The sequence below is a fragment of the Vanessa tameamea genome, chromosome 8 (genome assembly GCF_037043105.1).
Source record: "Vanessa tameamea isolate UH-Manoa-2023 chromosome 8, ilVanTame1 primary haplotype, whole genome shotgun sequence".
NCBI classification, from domain to species: domain Eukaryota; kingdom Metazoa; phylum Arthropoda; class Insecta; order Lepidoptera; family Nymphalidae; genus Vanessa; species Vanessa tameamea.
This window is the reverse complement of record NC_087316.1, coordinates 4,338,179-4,352,533: the sequence shown is the minus strand read 5'-3', so window position 1 is coordinate 4,352,533 and position 14,355 is coordinate 4,338,179. Positions and strand designations below refer to the sequence as shown.

Below are 14,355 nucleotides of genomic sequence, written 5' to 3'. Positions count from 1 at the left end.
GACATAAAAAAATATATTAATTCTACGAAAACGAGCTGCTAGGGTTATAGGTAACTTTTACTAGATACTTTCTTTAGAATATTTTTAAAACATGAGAATACTTACGGTAGCGTCACAATATACATATTTACGAAATCAATAACATATAAACATAAACATAATCAGCCTGTAAATTTCCCACTGCTGGGCTAAGGCCTCCTCTCACGTTGAGGAGAAGGTATGGAGCATATTCCACCACGCTGCTCCAATGCGGGTTGGTGGAATACACATGTGGCAGAATTTCGTTGAAATTAGACACATGCAGGTTTCCTCACGATGTTTTCCTTCACCGCCGAGCACGAGATGAATTATAAACACAAATTAAGCACATGAAAATTCAGTGGTGCCTGCCTGGGTTTGAACCCGAAATCATCGGTTAAGATGCACGCGTTCTAACCACTGGGCCATCTCGGCTCACGAAATCAATAGATATACTTAAACAATAATCCCGTACCGCTGTTAGCATTAAATTTATCTTGTAAATTACCTATACGACACGAAGTGTTTGTAAGCGCCCATTTGAATAAAGTATATTTTTAATTTTGATTAGTAGTTTTCTAAAGGAAAAAATAAACATAAACTTGATATGTGTGAAAAAAACGTTATTGCAAATAAGGTTCTGTATGCAACTTTTAGATTGAAGAAACATAAAAAGATTTTTTTTTTGCTTTTTCCCGCTCGGAAAGTTGAAATTCTCAACTTTTCTCTACAATAATATGCGCATAAACCTTTGTCTTGAATAATTCTGTTTATAGATAAAAACCGCATTTAAATCAATTGTGTAATTACGTTACGTTACGTTAAGTGACTTTGATTTGTACTATGTAGCGATAGCTAACCTCAGTTATATTAAAGATTCATATATACAAACGTACCTGGATTTTTTTTACTAATTGTGTTTAAAAAAAACATAAAATCCATTGTGCTTATCTAATGATCTCATAACGTGACAAAATAGCAACAGGTAAAATAAGAAAACGTGTCTTAATTAAAATCTTCACTATCAATTATCTTTGATCATGACAATTCGTAAAAGAATTATCTTAATATTTTTATCAACTTCTATATAAAAGACGAAATTTTCTTTTTGATCATAATAATATACGAACTTCTAACCATGTTTAATTCGAAGTCTATAGTTCTGATATTCTCATTTTTACTTAATTGGTCACAGTGCCACGTTCTTTGGGAAACTAAAAATTCATTGCAACCCGTTCATGGTTTGTATGTGAAACCCTCAGTCGATGGCTCTACTGGAGACCTGTACGTTGCAGCTACAGAAGATAACGGAGTTAAATCTCAATGGTTAACTGATCAGCCTGTTAACTTTCTACCAGCATCCACCCAGAACCAGGCCAAAGCAGTACCTGTGTCATTTACATCGAGTCTCACGAAGACATCTTCACCGAATGAAGAAACAATTACCAGCCAAAGACGAGCTGTTATTACAAGTCCTACGGTGAGGTACGCATACGCGCTACCCGTACCAGGAGCTGAAGGAAGTTTCGTCGCTCCGTATCCTTATGCTATACCAGCAAACCCTGCAGTGGAAGGATCGAATATTCCATACTGCTCTGATACCCCCGCACAGCCTTATCCAGTTCAGTATTTCTATCCTCCAATGATGTCAGCGATCGCTAGCGCTATGAATGCTTACAAAGAAGGCGATACCGATGGTGGTTCCCAAAATATATCACCACAAACACCCTCGTATTGGCCTAGTATTTACGGATATCCTTACCAATACATCATGGTAGATCCCAAAACGTGGTCACAAAGTCAAAATAGTGCACTATCTTCTACGACCACGAGCACAACCAGCAGCGAAAATTCGTAATTTATTAAACAAAAAATTAAGTAATAAGTTACCTATTTAAAATAATAATTGTAAGTATTTATTATAATTTATTAATTTAATAAATAAAAAAATTGCCGCCTGTGTTTCAATGTCATCTTAATACAATAATGACAAATGACAAAATTAATATTAGTCATGTCTCTACTTCCATCTATATCGTCGCTACTAAAATGATCTAATAGAGCAAGCAGTCGATTCTGTAATTTTGAATGTTAACTTCGTAATAGTCAATATATATATATATAGATAACGTTAAGTATGAAACACATTTATTGATTGAATCTTTATAATATTATATGTAATTTTTTTTGTCTTTGTGCGTCAATCACTCGAAAACACCTAAATATATCGGTAAGAGGCTATGACTAGTCGACGCGAAATCGGCTGCAGATTTATCCTTTTTACGTTTATATTACGCCACTAACTAATCAATCATGCAATCTGAGGTGAAATATCCTTTTTAGCCCCGTGCTACAATACATTGCCTACCTTAAATGAATAGGAAACAAGTAAATGATAAAAGTTATTATAAATTAAGTATCTTTATTAAATAATTATAATTAGCTTAAATATACTGAACACCCCTATTTTTTCTTATGTAACTCCAATTATACTCCACTTCATAACTGCAAATATAATTTTAAAACATTATACAATGTAGAGCATATTATATTAATTTACAGTTTTAAGTATTAGTTTTCTTTTATTCAGTCCACTTTTTGGCAATGTTTTTTTTTGTTTATTTATCTGCAATATGGCAAATTGGAACATACATCATTGAGTTCAGTATTTTATAGAAAAATCTTAATCTCAATAGCAATTTAAATTACACCTGAAGTAGTGAGAAGAAACAGTCTTGAATATTTATTTTTATTTGTTGAATGTTAAACTGTAAACTTATTGATACTAATTATTTCCAAACGAAAATACGAGATCTGTGAAATGACTAATGTCAGTACAAAACATGTGACAAGTGACAACCAAATCTGACAGCGTTCTTTACGTTCTGCGCATGCTTTATTGCAATTGCGCTGCAACCATCATACTGAAAATGTTCATTTATTTCTATATTTAAGAACAGATCTATTTACAAAAATAGTTCATAGTATTTGGTGTATTATCCATTAGCTAAAAATGGTTGCCAAGAAAAAGAAGAAGGTATGTTTACTAATAACCAACAATTTTAACACGTGTTGATCAACATTATATTTTTGTCATAAAAAACCTTTTGTTAATATAATTAATATATTTTAGTATTCTTCCGGAGAAGGAGCTCAGTTTATGACAAGAAAAGCTGCCTTAAAAAAACTCCAGCTTACCCTTAAAGACTTTCGTCGCATTTGCATTCTTAAAGGCATTTATCCTCGTGAACCTCGTAATCGCAAAAGAGCCCAAAAAGGCGCTGGCGGAATCAAAACCTTATACCACACTAAAGACATTAAGTTCTTGTTACACGAACCAATAATATGGAAGTTGCGAGAATTAAAAGTAAGTGTAGTAATGGACAGATATAATATTATGTACTATTTTTGATCATTATTAATATAATTCAACAATTTTAGGTTTTCCAACAAAAAATTCGCAAAGCTCGTGCTATGCGGGAATATCAAAAGATGAAAAAGTATTTCAGAGACTACCCAGAAATAAACATAGATCACATAGTTAAAGAAAGATACCCTACATTTGTAGATGCTCTGAGAGATCTTGATGACTGTTTGACACTATGCTTCTTGTTTAGTACATTTCCATCACTCAAAAGAGTCCCTCCAGACCAGTCACTTCTCTGTCGAAGATTAACAGTAGAGTTTATGCATGCAGTAATAGCTGCGAAGGCCCTTCGTAAAGTATTTGTTTCAGTTAAAGGTTATTATTATCAAGCAGAGCTCGAAGGACAGACTATAACATGGATTGTACCACATCACTTTTCATTCCAAGTAAGTTCTCCTAGCATAAAGACTACTTTTACCAGTGTTTGCATGCATTGTGGTAAATTCATAAGCTCATAAAATAGCAACAAATTATTATTGTGTAATAAATTAAAATCTCTTTCTTTCCAGCCACAAAGTAAAGATGAAGTTGATTTCAAAATAATGTCAACATTTGTAGAGTTCTACATAATGATGCTGGGTTTTGTTAATTTTAAACTATATCATTCTCTAAACCTCGTGTATCCACCAAAACTAACTGCAGCATTTAATGCAGATACAGAAAAAGATCTGGTTGATGAAAGAGTTTATGTATCTGAAAGAATAGCTGCTATGAACATATCTGTTGCTAGAATAGCAGGTGCAAATGAAGTAGAGGAATTGCCAGAGATTGATATTTTCAATACAGAAGATACAGATCCACAGAAACTGGAGGAAGCAAAATTGGAAGCTGAAAAAGTTAAAAAATTGAAGACAATGTTTAAAGGCCTTAAATTCTTCATTAACAGAGAAGTTCCAAGGGAACCTCTGGTATTTATAATTCGTTGTTTTGGTGGTGAAGTGTCTTGGGACCGAAATCATTTTGTCGGAGCCACTTTTGACGAAACAGATGAATCTATCGCTTATCAAATTGTTGATAGACCTACTATGGATAAGCAATATCTGTCACGGTATTATATTCAACCACAATGGGTCTTTGACAGTGTCAATACAAGATCTTTGCTGCCTATAAATAAATACTTAATGGGTGCTGTCTTGCCACCACATCTGTCACCATTTGTTGATAAGACGAAAGATCAAGTTTACATACCTCCTGAGGCGAGAGCACTTAATGATCCTAATTTCAAACCCTTAAGTAAGTTTCATCATGATTATTTTAAAATGTTATACTTATGTACTATAAAGGTTTAAATATCTAATCTTCATAGAACAAGAGCCAAAGAACAACAAAGACAACCAACATTGTTAAGCAATAGGCTCTTAAAAACAATTGTAGTAATATTACCAAAAAAACTTATGATTCCTTCTATTGTTTTCAAGTTTTTTTTTCTTAATATATGAGGAATTAAGTATTACTGTCCATAATTATATAAATTATATGTATGTAAGAAAATTTAGCCTAACGTAACAATATATTAATAATATATTATTACACAGGTGAAGATGGTCCTTCAGAAGAAGAAATAGAGGAAGACAGTGAAGAAGAAAAAGAAGAGAAGGAGGAAAGTGAAGACGAAGATGCTGAAAAAGCACTCACAAAACAATATCAACAAGAAGTTGAACAGGATTCACAGTCTGAAGACGAAAGTGATGATGATATTGATCCAGAGAAAAAGAAACTAGCCAAGGAAAAGGTAAACAGGAAGCTTAATTTTAATAAGAGAAAATTGATTTGCAGAAACTACTCTTTTATTACTTTCTTTTAGTTTTTAATATAAAATATTTTATTGGAACTATTTGTGAATTAATATTTTCACCTTGTTTATATTATAAAATAAGGTCAAGCTTTTGTATTAACAAATATATTCATAAAAAACCTTTATTTATTTCAATTTATTATAAATGTTCGCTTTATGTAGTAAGTTCTAAATATCTGACTGTCTTTATTCATTTCAGAAAAAAGCCATGGCTGTTACTACTGGTGTCACATTCAAGGAAAATCCTTATCAAAAAGAAATAGAAGATAAGCAAGCATTCAGATTAAGAGAAAAACTTGTAAGGAAGAAACACAGAAACCTGTATAAGAGCATGAAGGCAGGACAAGAGAAAAGGAAGAAGGACATCTGGCTTCTGAGGAAAAAGAGGCGCCTGCATGATGAAAAAGTTAAAGAAGAAAATAAAGTAGAAAAACGTAAGCAGAAAATGCAGATGTTAGAAGCTGCTTCAACATAATTTAAAAATAAATAAACTTCACTGTAAATTATGTTTTATTTGCATTTCTCACTTAATATTTTTTGGAATTTTGTTTTGCAACATACATACAATATATATCATTAAATTTTATTACAAGGATCTCGTTGAAAATTGTAAAAATAACTTAATATATAGACCTAAATATTAAGGAGTTTATTTAACTTAGAAATTAATTCTAATTTATGAAACAAGTCAACATAAATATAACAACGATAAATGTTAAATTTATCAAAAGACAGCAACAGTTCAAATTTCTAACAAATGTGATTACATAATATTCTAATCAGATTCTGCGTCACTGTCGTCTCCATCACTGTCCTCAAGCTCTGGCATCGGAAAACGTAGAATTGCAGCTATTCCTGTTAATTGATCCAGTTCTGTAAAACACATTTACAATTTAATTTGCAATACAACCAATAATATAAATTCTTTTAATTTCAAGTAGACAGGCAGACTGTCTTATGACTCACCTAATAGTAAATGATCTCTATAGACATTGGCACTATTACAATTATCAAACGGCCCTTACATTCTCATGCGCCACTAACCTTGGGAACTAAGATGTTATGTCCATTGTGCCTGAACAATGCTGGCTCACTTACCCTTCAATCTGGAACACAGCAATACTAAGTATTAAAGTATTTCTATTTAGCGGTAGAATCTGTGTGTTGTACGAAGTAAATAGTAGTTACATTATAATATTTCCCTTTTAGAAATGATGATTTGCTATTTATCTAGTCTTAGCAGGTACCAGTCCCTCATGGTTTTACCGCCAAACAGTAATTATTTATATTGCTATATACCGGTATAACATTCGTAATTCTTACACTACCCAGGTAACAGTGACAATGTCTTTAATGAGCACTTAACATCAGTTCGATCATTTCTAACTATATAAATATAAAAAAAATAAAAAAATAATTTACTTGTGAAGCAAATAAATATTTCTTTCAAGTTAAAGACAAATGCAAATATAGTGTAGGACATTGACGATGCTAGTACTTAGAACGAAGATGAATTAGGCAGTATATATATGTATTATATAGATCTTATTATAACTTATGCTCATTTTAGAATCTGAGAATAGCAACAGAAATTTAATAGTATAGCAACCCCTTAAGATTCGAATATAATTATTGAAGTATTAACAGTAGTCATGGCTTCGGGAATAATATAATGGTCATGCATTGTTCGTCGAGACGTCATCGTGGAATAAAAAGTCAAACTAATCGAATAAAGTTACCACTAGTTCGAAATTTAGATTCTAAAGAGTAGAACCTGGAACAAACTATACTTACCAAAATAATTACACATATCAAGGATATAAAATTGTATCTATAAATTAGATAATATTTATATGATATATAATAATTATTATGAAATCTGCCAATACTAATTCCACGCTTTTATAACATCTATATATTTTTCTTGAATTATATTACTCGTATATTAGTGGTTTTTAAGTGCTTTGAGGTTAGGACTAGCTCCTTAGGCTGACAATCTCTACTCTCTTACGCACACATGTGGCGTGTATACTATATACTATTGTAATAGTTGTTTAGATTGTTGAGGCAAATATAAAAATTATGAAGTGGTGGAAATCGGGTTAATTTGCGACTATAAACCAGTTATTCGTTCAATATATATAAAACAAATATTGGGCTAAGAATTTCTTAAAAAATATATATATAGTAAGTTTTAGTGAAATATAGGATTGTGCACTCCATGTGTTGTTGTCTTATAATTAGGGCCGGACCGTAAATTTAGGGGGCTCTGGGCTAACGCTACTTAGGGGCCCACCTAAGACATATCTGACCTACGTTCAGATATGTCATTCAAGTCTACACTTGAAGCCGTATGACCTGTTTAATTTAATAAAGTTATGGATTCTTTCGCATTATCGTTTATTTTTCACTTTGACTTTACTTGATTTGACTAGGCCCTGGGCTGAAACCAAAAAAGCCATATGGTAGGTCCAGCCCTGCTTATAATGAAACATAATCAAGCAGTTATTTTTACTTACGTTCACCAGACACATGCATGCTTGAAAATATTCTTACATCACTACCATTTTCTCTAGATGAATCCACTATAGACACATATTCCTTTCGCTTCTGAATATCTTGACACCTGTTGAATAAACAACATACAATCAGTATTATTTTTTGTTTTAATCACACATCTATTTTATTAAATTAGGCGAAGTTTTCTTGTAATGGGAAAGGTACATAATATTATTATTTAATACCTGCAATTCAAAGTTCCAACCAACACTTTAAATTTAGACTATTAATGTTACAAGTGTGAATTTAATGTACTTGTAATCATATAAAGAGTTAATTCTTATTTAATACCTGCAATTCATAGTTTCAAACAATACTTTAAATTAAGACTATTAATGTGAAAAGTGTGAATTTAATGTACTTGTACTCATATAAAGAGATAATAACTGTAGATTAATTTGGAAATCTCATTAATAGGTGCAAATCAAACAACCTTGTAAGTATTAATTATTCGTATAAAGTAACTGATTTGCTATATTAGGTTGTTTTTTATGTGCTTTAAATAACACAGCATCTTGGTAAAATGTATAGTGGACAGTTGGTGATTTTCTAATGAAAAATTATCTTGTGATAAATAAATACCTGTATATTTATAAAAATACTATATGCTGTAAATATATAGTATAGTTTGCAAAAGTTCTATAAACTTACTATTTATAAAGCAAATCTTATAAACCATTGCTGTTACCTGAATAATTTATCGGATATCATGAGTGTTTCAATAGCCATTGCTTCATTGGCCCTCTCAATGTGTTTCTTCCCATAGAACGCCTTGGCTGGTTCTAATTGTAACATAGTATAGAAGCTCTCCAATAATTTAACTTCACTTGCTGCTTTTGTATCAGATATCTTATTCAAAACAGATGGCTCTTGAAGTACCTCTGTAATATTATAAATATATATTAAAAATAGTAAACAATTGATAATAGTTTAAGTAAACTTTTAATATAGTTTAGTGAGCTTTTTCAGTTCTTCTATTATTACATAATGAGTATCATTATGTAATAACTGTGGAATAATAATGTAATATTTATAGGAATTGTTGAGTTATGTTTGCATGCTATACAATAATTACAAAACCTTTTAAACTGACAAACCTTTTTAAAATAACACATGAATGACACATTTGCCTCTAAGCCCTTTTAAATATATTGAGGTAAAAAACAAAACTGCTGTTTCTGTGACAAGAATTCTTCTGTATTGAATGAAGATTTAGTCTTTGACTTCTCATATAATTTCTTTTTTTTTATTTTTATTTTAAGTAATCAGAACCACAAACAAGTTTACAATAATAATAATAATACTACTTAACTTATCTTAAAACTCATAAAATATTTCCAAGTTTGGTGTAACTTGTTTTTTTCTGGTATCTTGATAATTTCATAGGATAAATATGAACTTATTCTATGAAATTATATTACTAGACAGTATTTATTGTATATATGAATATACAATAAACACTGTCTAATATATTTAATAAACAAAATATACCTTTTAAAGAATGTTTAAATCCAGATGATGCTTTGACAAGCAGAAATTTAGACTTGTTTTCAAGGAGCAACTTATTATCAGTTTTGATTGCCTGTTGAATCATGTAATCAAAGAATTGATCTTTGACAAATCCAGGTGATGCAAGAATCACACATTTTACTATACTGAAATCTATATGCCTTAAAATTCCTTGCATAACTGCATCATAGAACTTGTTTAAGCCCTGTAATTAAACATAATTTGTATAGTTCTCAACACTTTTATAATTTACACATGTATTATTACACTATTAGAATTGGCTATGAGTCGTAATTCAGAATTAGCATACTGAGACTTGGATCAGATCACATCTGAAATATATAAAAAACTACTCAACATACTCCTAGTACTCCAAAATGTTTAAAGTTAAATGAAGTAACATAACCCGCATTGGAGCAGCGTGGTGGAATATGCTCCATACCTTCTCCTCATTGGGAGAGGAGGCCTTAGCCCAGCAGTGGGAAATTTACAGGCTGATTATGTATTATGTTTATGTAAAAGAAACAATTTATATTTTAATTATTATTATTACTGATTTATTTAAATCAATGAATCTATACTAACATTATAATGCAATAGCAACTCTGTCTATTACCTCTTTGCACTTGAACCACCAAACCAATTTATATAAAATAGTATAGACACCAATAATATAGATGGTGCTATAGGTAAAATTTTATAAATTGTCCATATATAAAATGGCTGGTTCAGCAATTAATAAATAAATAATTTAATTCCAAAATAGATTTATACCTTTTCATGTTGTTGGACAAATCCCTTGCGTTTTCTTGGTATATTTACATCTATCTTAGATCTGACTAATGTCATGGAAGGTGTAATAAGACACACATGTGCTAAGCCCTCCTGCATCACCACTGCAGCAACATCTGCACTAGCAGCAGGATCGCAGGCCATCTCCACCCGCTCTAAAGCTACAGAATCCCATAATGGTTTGTGCAATGCAAACTTTCTATTTAACTCTAAATCCAATGTGTGATATGCTCCCATCTGTAAATTATATATGGTAATTTTAAATAATGTCATGTAATATACTTTTTCTAATATAAGAAAAGCACATCCATGTTTCCGTCTATTGATAAATAAAAGAAAAGCTTTTTTAAATAAGAGATGGCAGGAGGGAAAGTATACCTTCACATATTGGTTTTCAACAATGTTACGGCCTTTAAGCCGCAACACACAAGCTTGAGTATCAAAATCGATAGTCTCAACGCTTATTGTGAGGGTTGTCCGCACTCTGTTACTCGAAGAAGAACCAGTGGAAGACTCGATTTGTACTTTTCGAACAGTTGAGGCAGTAACTGAATCACCTTCAGCAATGAGGTTGTAGGCATGCCACATATCCTCAGACTCCTCGGGAATGAGAGCAATACTCCTGATAAATAAGAAAAATTAAAATTTAAAGATTTATGTTTTGTATTGTAACATATTTTCAAGCTTTAATAATGCTACTAACCCACTGCCATCTTTTTCAATATTTTTAAAAACGAGTTTCATTTTTAAAATGATTTAAAAACTACACAGTCTTAATAAACATTTTGTTGGGATATAAATGGTAAATCTTCAATCTTTTCATATAATTTTATTTGTTGGACTGACGTACTTTTTTTTAATTTGACACATGACAAATCTGAAAAATATAGGTAACAAATAATTTCAACTTCAAACACTAAAATCAAATCGTAATAAAAATGAGTATTATTTGTAATTGTATAAAGTAAAAGTGAAAAAATATTATACTTTGGAATTCGTATTAATTTAAATATAAACAAGTGTTAATTTTATTTTACAAATACATATTGTTTCTGAACGAATGTAGATATGCCTAAGATGAATGGCAATGTATTACAAAATGCAAATTGATAACTTTCGTGCACCTTTCAAGTGCCATGCTTCAATGTATATAAAACAGTGTTGTAATTTTTGTGTTGTGCGAGTGTCTTTCTAGTTTTCTATTGTTTGATTATATATATTGAACTTTATTTATATTGATTTATCTTTAATGTTTAAAGAGTGAAATTGAATTTAATCTTGAATTGAAAATAATAAATTTAAATAAATTGTGTCGTTTTATGTGTAGTGATAACGTTGTCAAGCTCAGCTGGCCTGATGAGCGGTAAAAATTTCGCGAGTTTTTCTTAAGTCACGGCAAGCACTTTGTGCTCTATTTCCTCAGTCCAGGTATGCAGTTACATATTTCTTTTATAGTGCTTGTAAATATCAAATGATATTAACTTGAAATGTATATAAGATAAAGTAACACGTGAATACTTATTCACATTGTTACCATCTTTCGAAAACAATAAGATTAATTGCGAAAAAACGTGGATAACATTTATTTACATTTATGCTTGCGTTATGGCCGTGATCCAGATTGCGTGTCCTCTTATTGCGCCGGTACACGGGTATTTTTAGTTTAATAGTCGCGAGAGATTTTGAGTAGCGTAGCGGTTTTGAGTATGTTTTCGATGTTTATACTTTCAGTATTTTAATAGATTAGCTGACTTAGTAGTGTGGTTATTATGAGGTCGAAGAAATAATTCGAATTTAAAACAAAAGTGTAAAAAGTGCATCAAGATGAATGAAAATTCAGAAACATCTATGGAGGGTGTTCAACCCACTGCACCATCATCAACATCATCAGAAGCAGCTTCAGTTGTCAGCACTACTGCCTCAACTATTCCAAAATCTGAAGCTGTTCGGCCTACAACATTCGCAAAGCCATCTGGTCTGAAACCACCTACAAAGATAGGGAGACTGTGTTCCAATACAGCACCAAAGCCCGCCCTGCCTATATCTCCTAGAGCTGGTGAGTACATAGAATAATTATTTCAGTAACTATTTTCTCAATTTAAAAATTTCAAGCTCATACAATACAAACTGCAATTGACAAAATAATATTTTCAAATTGACTTTCTTAATGTTGTCTGTTTTTATCATGTATATTTTGTGAATCCTCCATTTCTCATTTAATTAGTTTTCAATCAATCGTAAACTCTAATTGCCTTGTAAAATGATTACAAGTTGTTAGTGTTCTTGATGGATTTGACTTTATCCATTAAAGCTGTCGATCTCATTATCTCAAATCAAACTCTGTGGCTTTGTAATGACAGAGTAGTGCAATTTTCAATCAGTTAATAATAATTTATCAATGTCTACAATACCAGTAATTGAATAAATCTATATTATCAGGGGCATGGGTCAAGATGATTTATTATAACAAATACATAATTCATATGTATTTGTTAATTTTATCAGAAATCATTCTAATAGCAATTTTAGTATTCTAATTATTTATTTATTTGAGATTACCATATAATCACAGTTTGTCAATCAATCAGAAAGATATTACACATTTCTCATGGATAGGTACATATTTTTATCACAATGAATGTAAGAAGACTTGGTGCATCACAGCTTTGATCTTATAATAATAAACTTAACAGCCTATTTATTACTTTTACATATTGTTTACATAAATATGAAATCATATTAATTATTTTAAATTTCTATCAAAGTAATAAAATTTTAACCATATAACTAAATTATTTAAGATAAACTTTATTTATACAGTTTGAATGACATTCAGATGCCTTGTTTTATATATAATATATATATTAAATGGCAGTTAGATCATCCCACTTTATTTATAAGTATGAGGTGCAAAAATGATGACCTCAGCTCACTATAACTCCGAGATTTGTCGTAATACGTAAAAAACGTAAAATACGACCGTGATAGGACCGCTCCATTCAAAACCTGTTTGGCAATAAGCATAATTTTATTACGTAAATTTTATGAATTGAACACTATTGATCACATTTATATCAAATTCTAGCTTGACGGTTACACTTCGAATATATCAGTGTCTATCAATAATTGTATTACCCAATAATTCGTGTTGTCTTATAATTTAAAAACCAAGTGAAAGTTAATAGTAATATATAAAAGTAATGTTACAAAGCATGGTTTCACCTGAAATTGTACTCGATTTGCTTCGGCTAACAAGTATACGCATCGATCGTCAGTCGATTCGAAGCTAATCGTCGATTTCTCCCAACATGCGTGGTAATGATAATAAAATGTAACGTGCGGTTGACACGGCTGTTTGCCAATTTAAAGTCAAAGGTTTATGGGTTTGTTCACCTTTCCAAATAAGAATTTTAAATGAATAAGACGCCCAGCTCCATATTAATATCAACGTTCAAACCTCAGAAAACCGTACGGCGCTATTATTAGAAGACATTCACATTGCAAGTCTAATAATAAGTACACGAAGGACAAGGAATGTTATTGAGTTCTTAGGTTGCATAATCGAATAGTAATGTTTTATTTTTAATTAATGCATTAATTATTTAGTATCTGTTAGTTATCTTTTATTTAAGAGGCACTAAAATGTGTACGGACTGGGTCGTACAATACGGGCCGTTAAAGAAGTTAAATTAATTGGAGTATGCGGCAGGTGTTACGAATTATAAAAGGATTTAATTTTGTTGGCATTTATAAAGTGTGACTTAAACGTAAAATGTGTGTTAGTAATTTTGGAACGACGCCTAGACTATTGGGAATCGTGTGAATTATTATTATTAGTTACACTACATTATATCGATTTAGGTATTGTTAATAGTATACGTCAGCCCTACCATCAAACTATTGCACGCACCAAGCAGCAATTGTTTCGTTTTGAAGGGTGAGTGAACCAGTGTAACTACAGGAACATGTTGTACATCTTAATACCCATGTTTGAATGCGTATAGACCAAGGAATGGTTAAAAATTCTCATAGTGCCAATGTCTATGGACAGTGGTGACCACTTACCACCAAGTAGCCCATTTGCCTGTCCACGTATAAATGATTAAAAAAATTAAAACTTAAACGTTTGTTTCAAACGTATGTTTTAAATGATACAATTTTATAACAATTGTTCAAAGTGTTATCAATTTTAAAAGACCGGTTATGACTTTCTTTGCGTGGCTCTTTTGACAACACGTTTATTTTTATGCATCGA

The 14,355-nt window shown here is 31.1% G+C and overlaps 3 protein-coding genes across 13 annotated transcripts in view; 2 read left to right on the top strand and 1 right to left on the bottom strand.

The window, feature by feature from the left end:
- The first annotated feature begins 2,862 nt into the window (after positions 1-2,862).
- Positions 2,863-5,743, top strand: LOC113399795 (pescadillo homolog). Its single transcript, XM_026639036.2, has 6 exons — positions 2,863-3,055; positions 3,152-3,385; positions 3,460-3,831; positions 3,955-4,678; positions 4,981-5,177; positions 5,440-5,743. The coding sequence occupies exons 1-6, from the start codon at positions 3,032-3,034 to the stop codon at positions 5,713-5,715; spliced, it is 1,827 nt and encodes a 608-aa protein (XP_026494821.1). The 5' UTR covers positions 2,863-3,031; the 3' UTR covers positions 5,716-5,743.
- On the bottom strand, positions 5,733-10,960 carry LOC113399796 (protein pelota). Its single transcript, XM_026639037.2, has 7 exons — positions 10,804-10,960; positions 10,479-10,722; positions 10,083-10,337; positions 9,291-9,513; positions 8,488-8,680; positions 7,760-7,866; positions 5,733-6,113 (listed from the first exon to the last, which is right to left on the bottom strand). Exons 1-7 carry the CDS (start codon positions 10,842-10,844, stop codon positions 6,016-6,018), a joined length of 1,161 nt encoding a protein of 386 aa, XP_026494822.1. The 5' UTR covers positions 10,845-10,960; the 3' UTR covers positions 5,733-6,015.
- Positions 10,961-11,235: 275 nt separating this feature from the next.
- The window catches only part of LOC113400108 (CAP-Gly domain-containing linker protein 1), a 48,341-nt gene continuing 45,221 nt past the window's right edge, over positions 11,236-14,355 (top strand). For 7 of the 11 annotated variants that reach the window (XM_026639525.2, XM_026639522.2, XM_026639520.2 and 4 more), the window contains exons 1-2: positions 11,237-11,528; positions 11,843-12,156. In XM_026639525.2, the coding sequence (XP_026495310.2) occupies positions 11,925-12,156 (232 nt within the window). In that variant the 5' untranslated portion in view covers positions 11,237-11,528; positions 11,843-11,924. Of the gene's footprint in view, positions 11,529-11,563; positions 12,157-14,355 lie in introns of those variants that run through there. The other 4 variants (XM_064215536.1, XM_026639518.2, XM_064215534.1 and 1 more) reach the window with 4 other exon arrangements.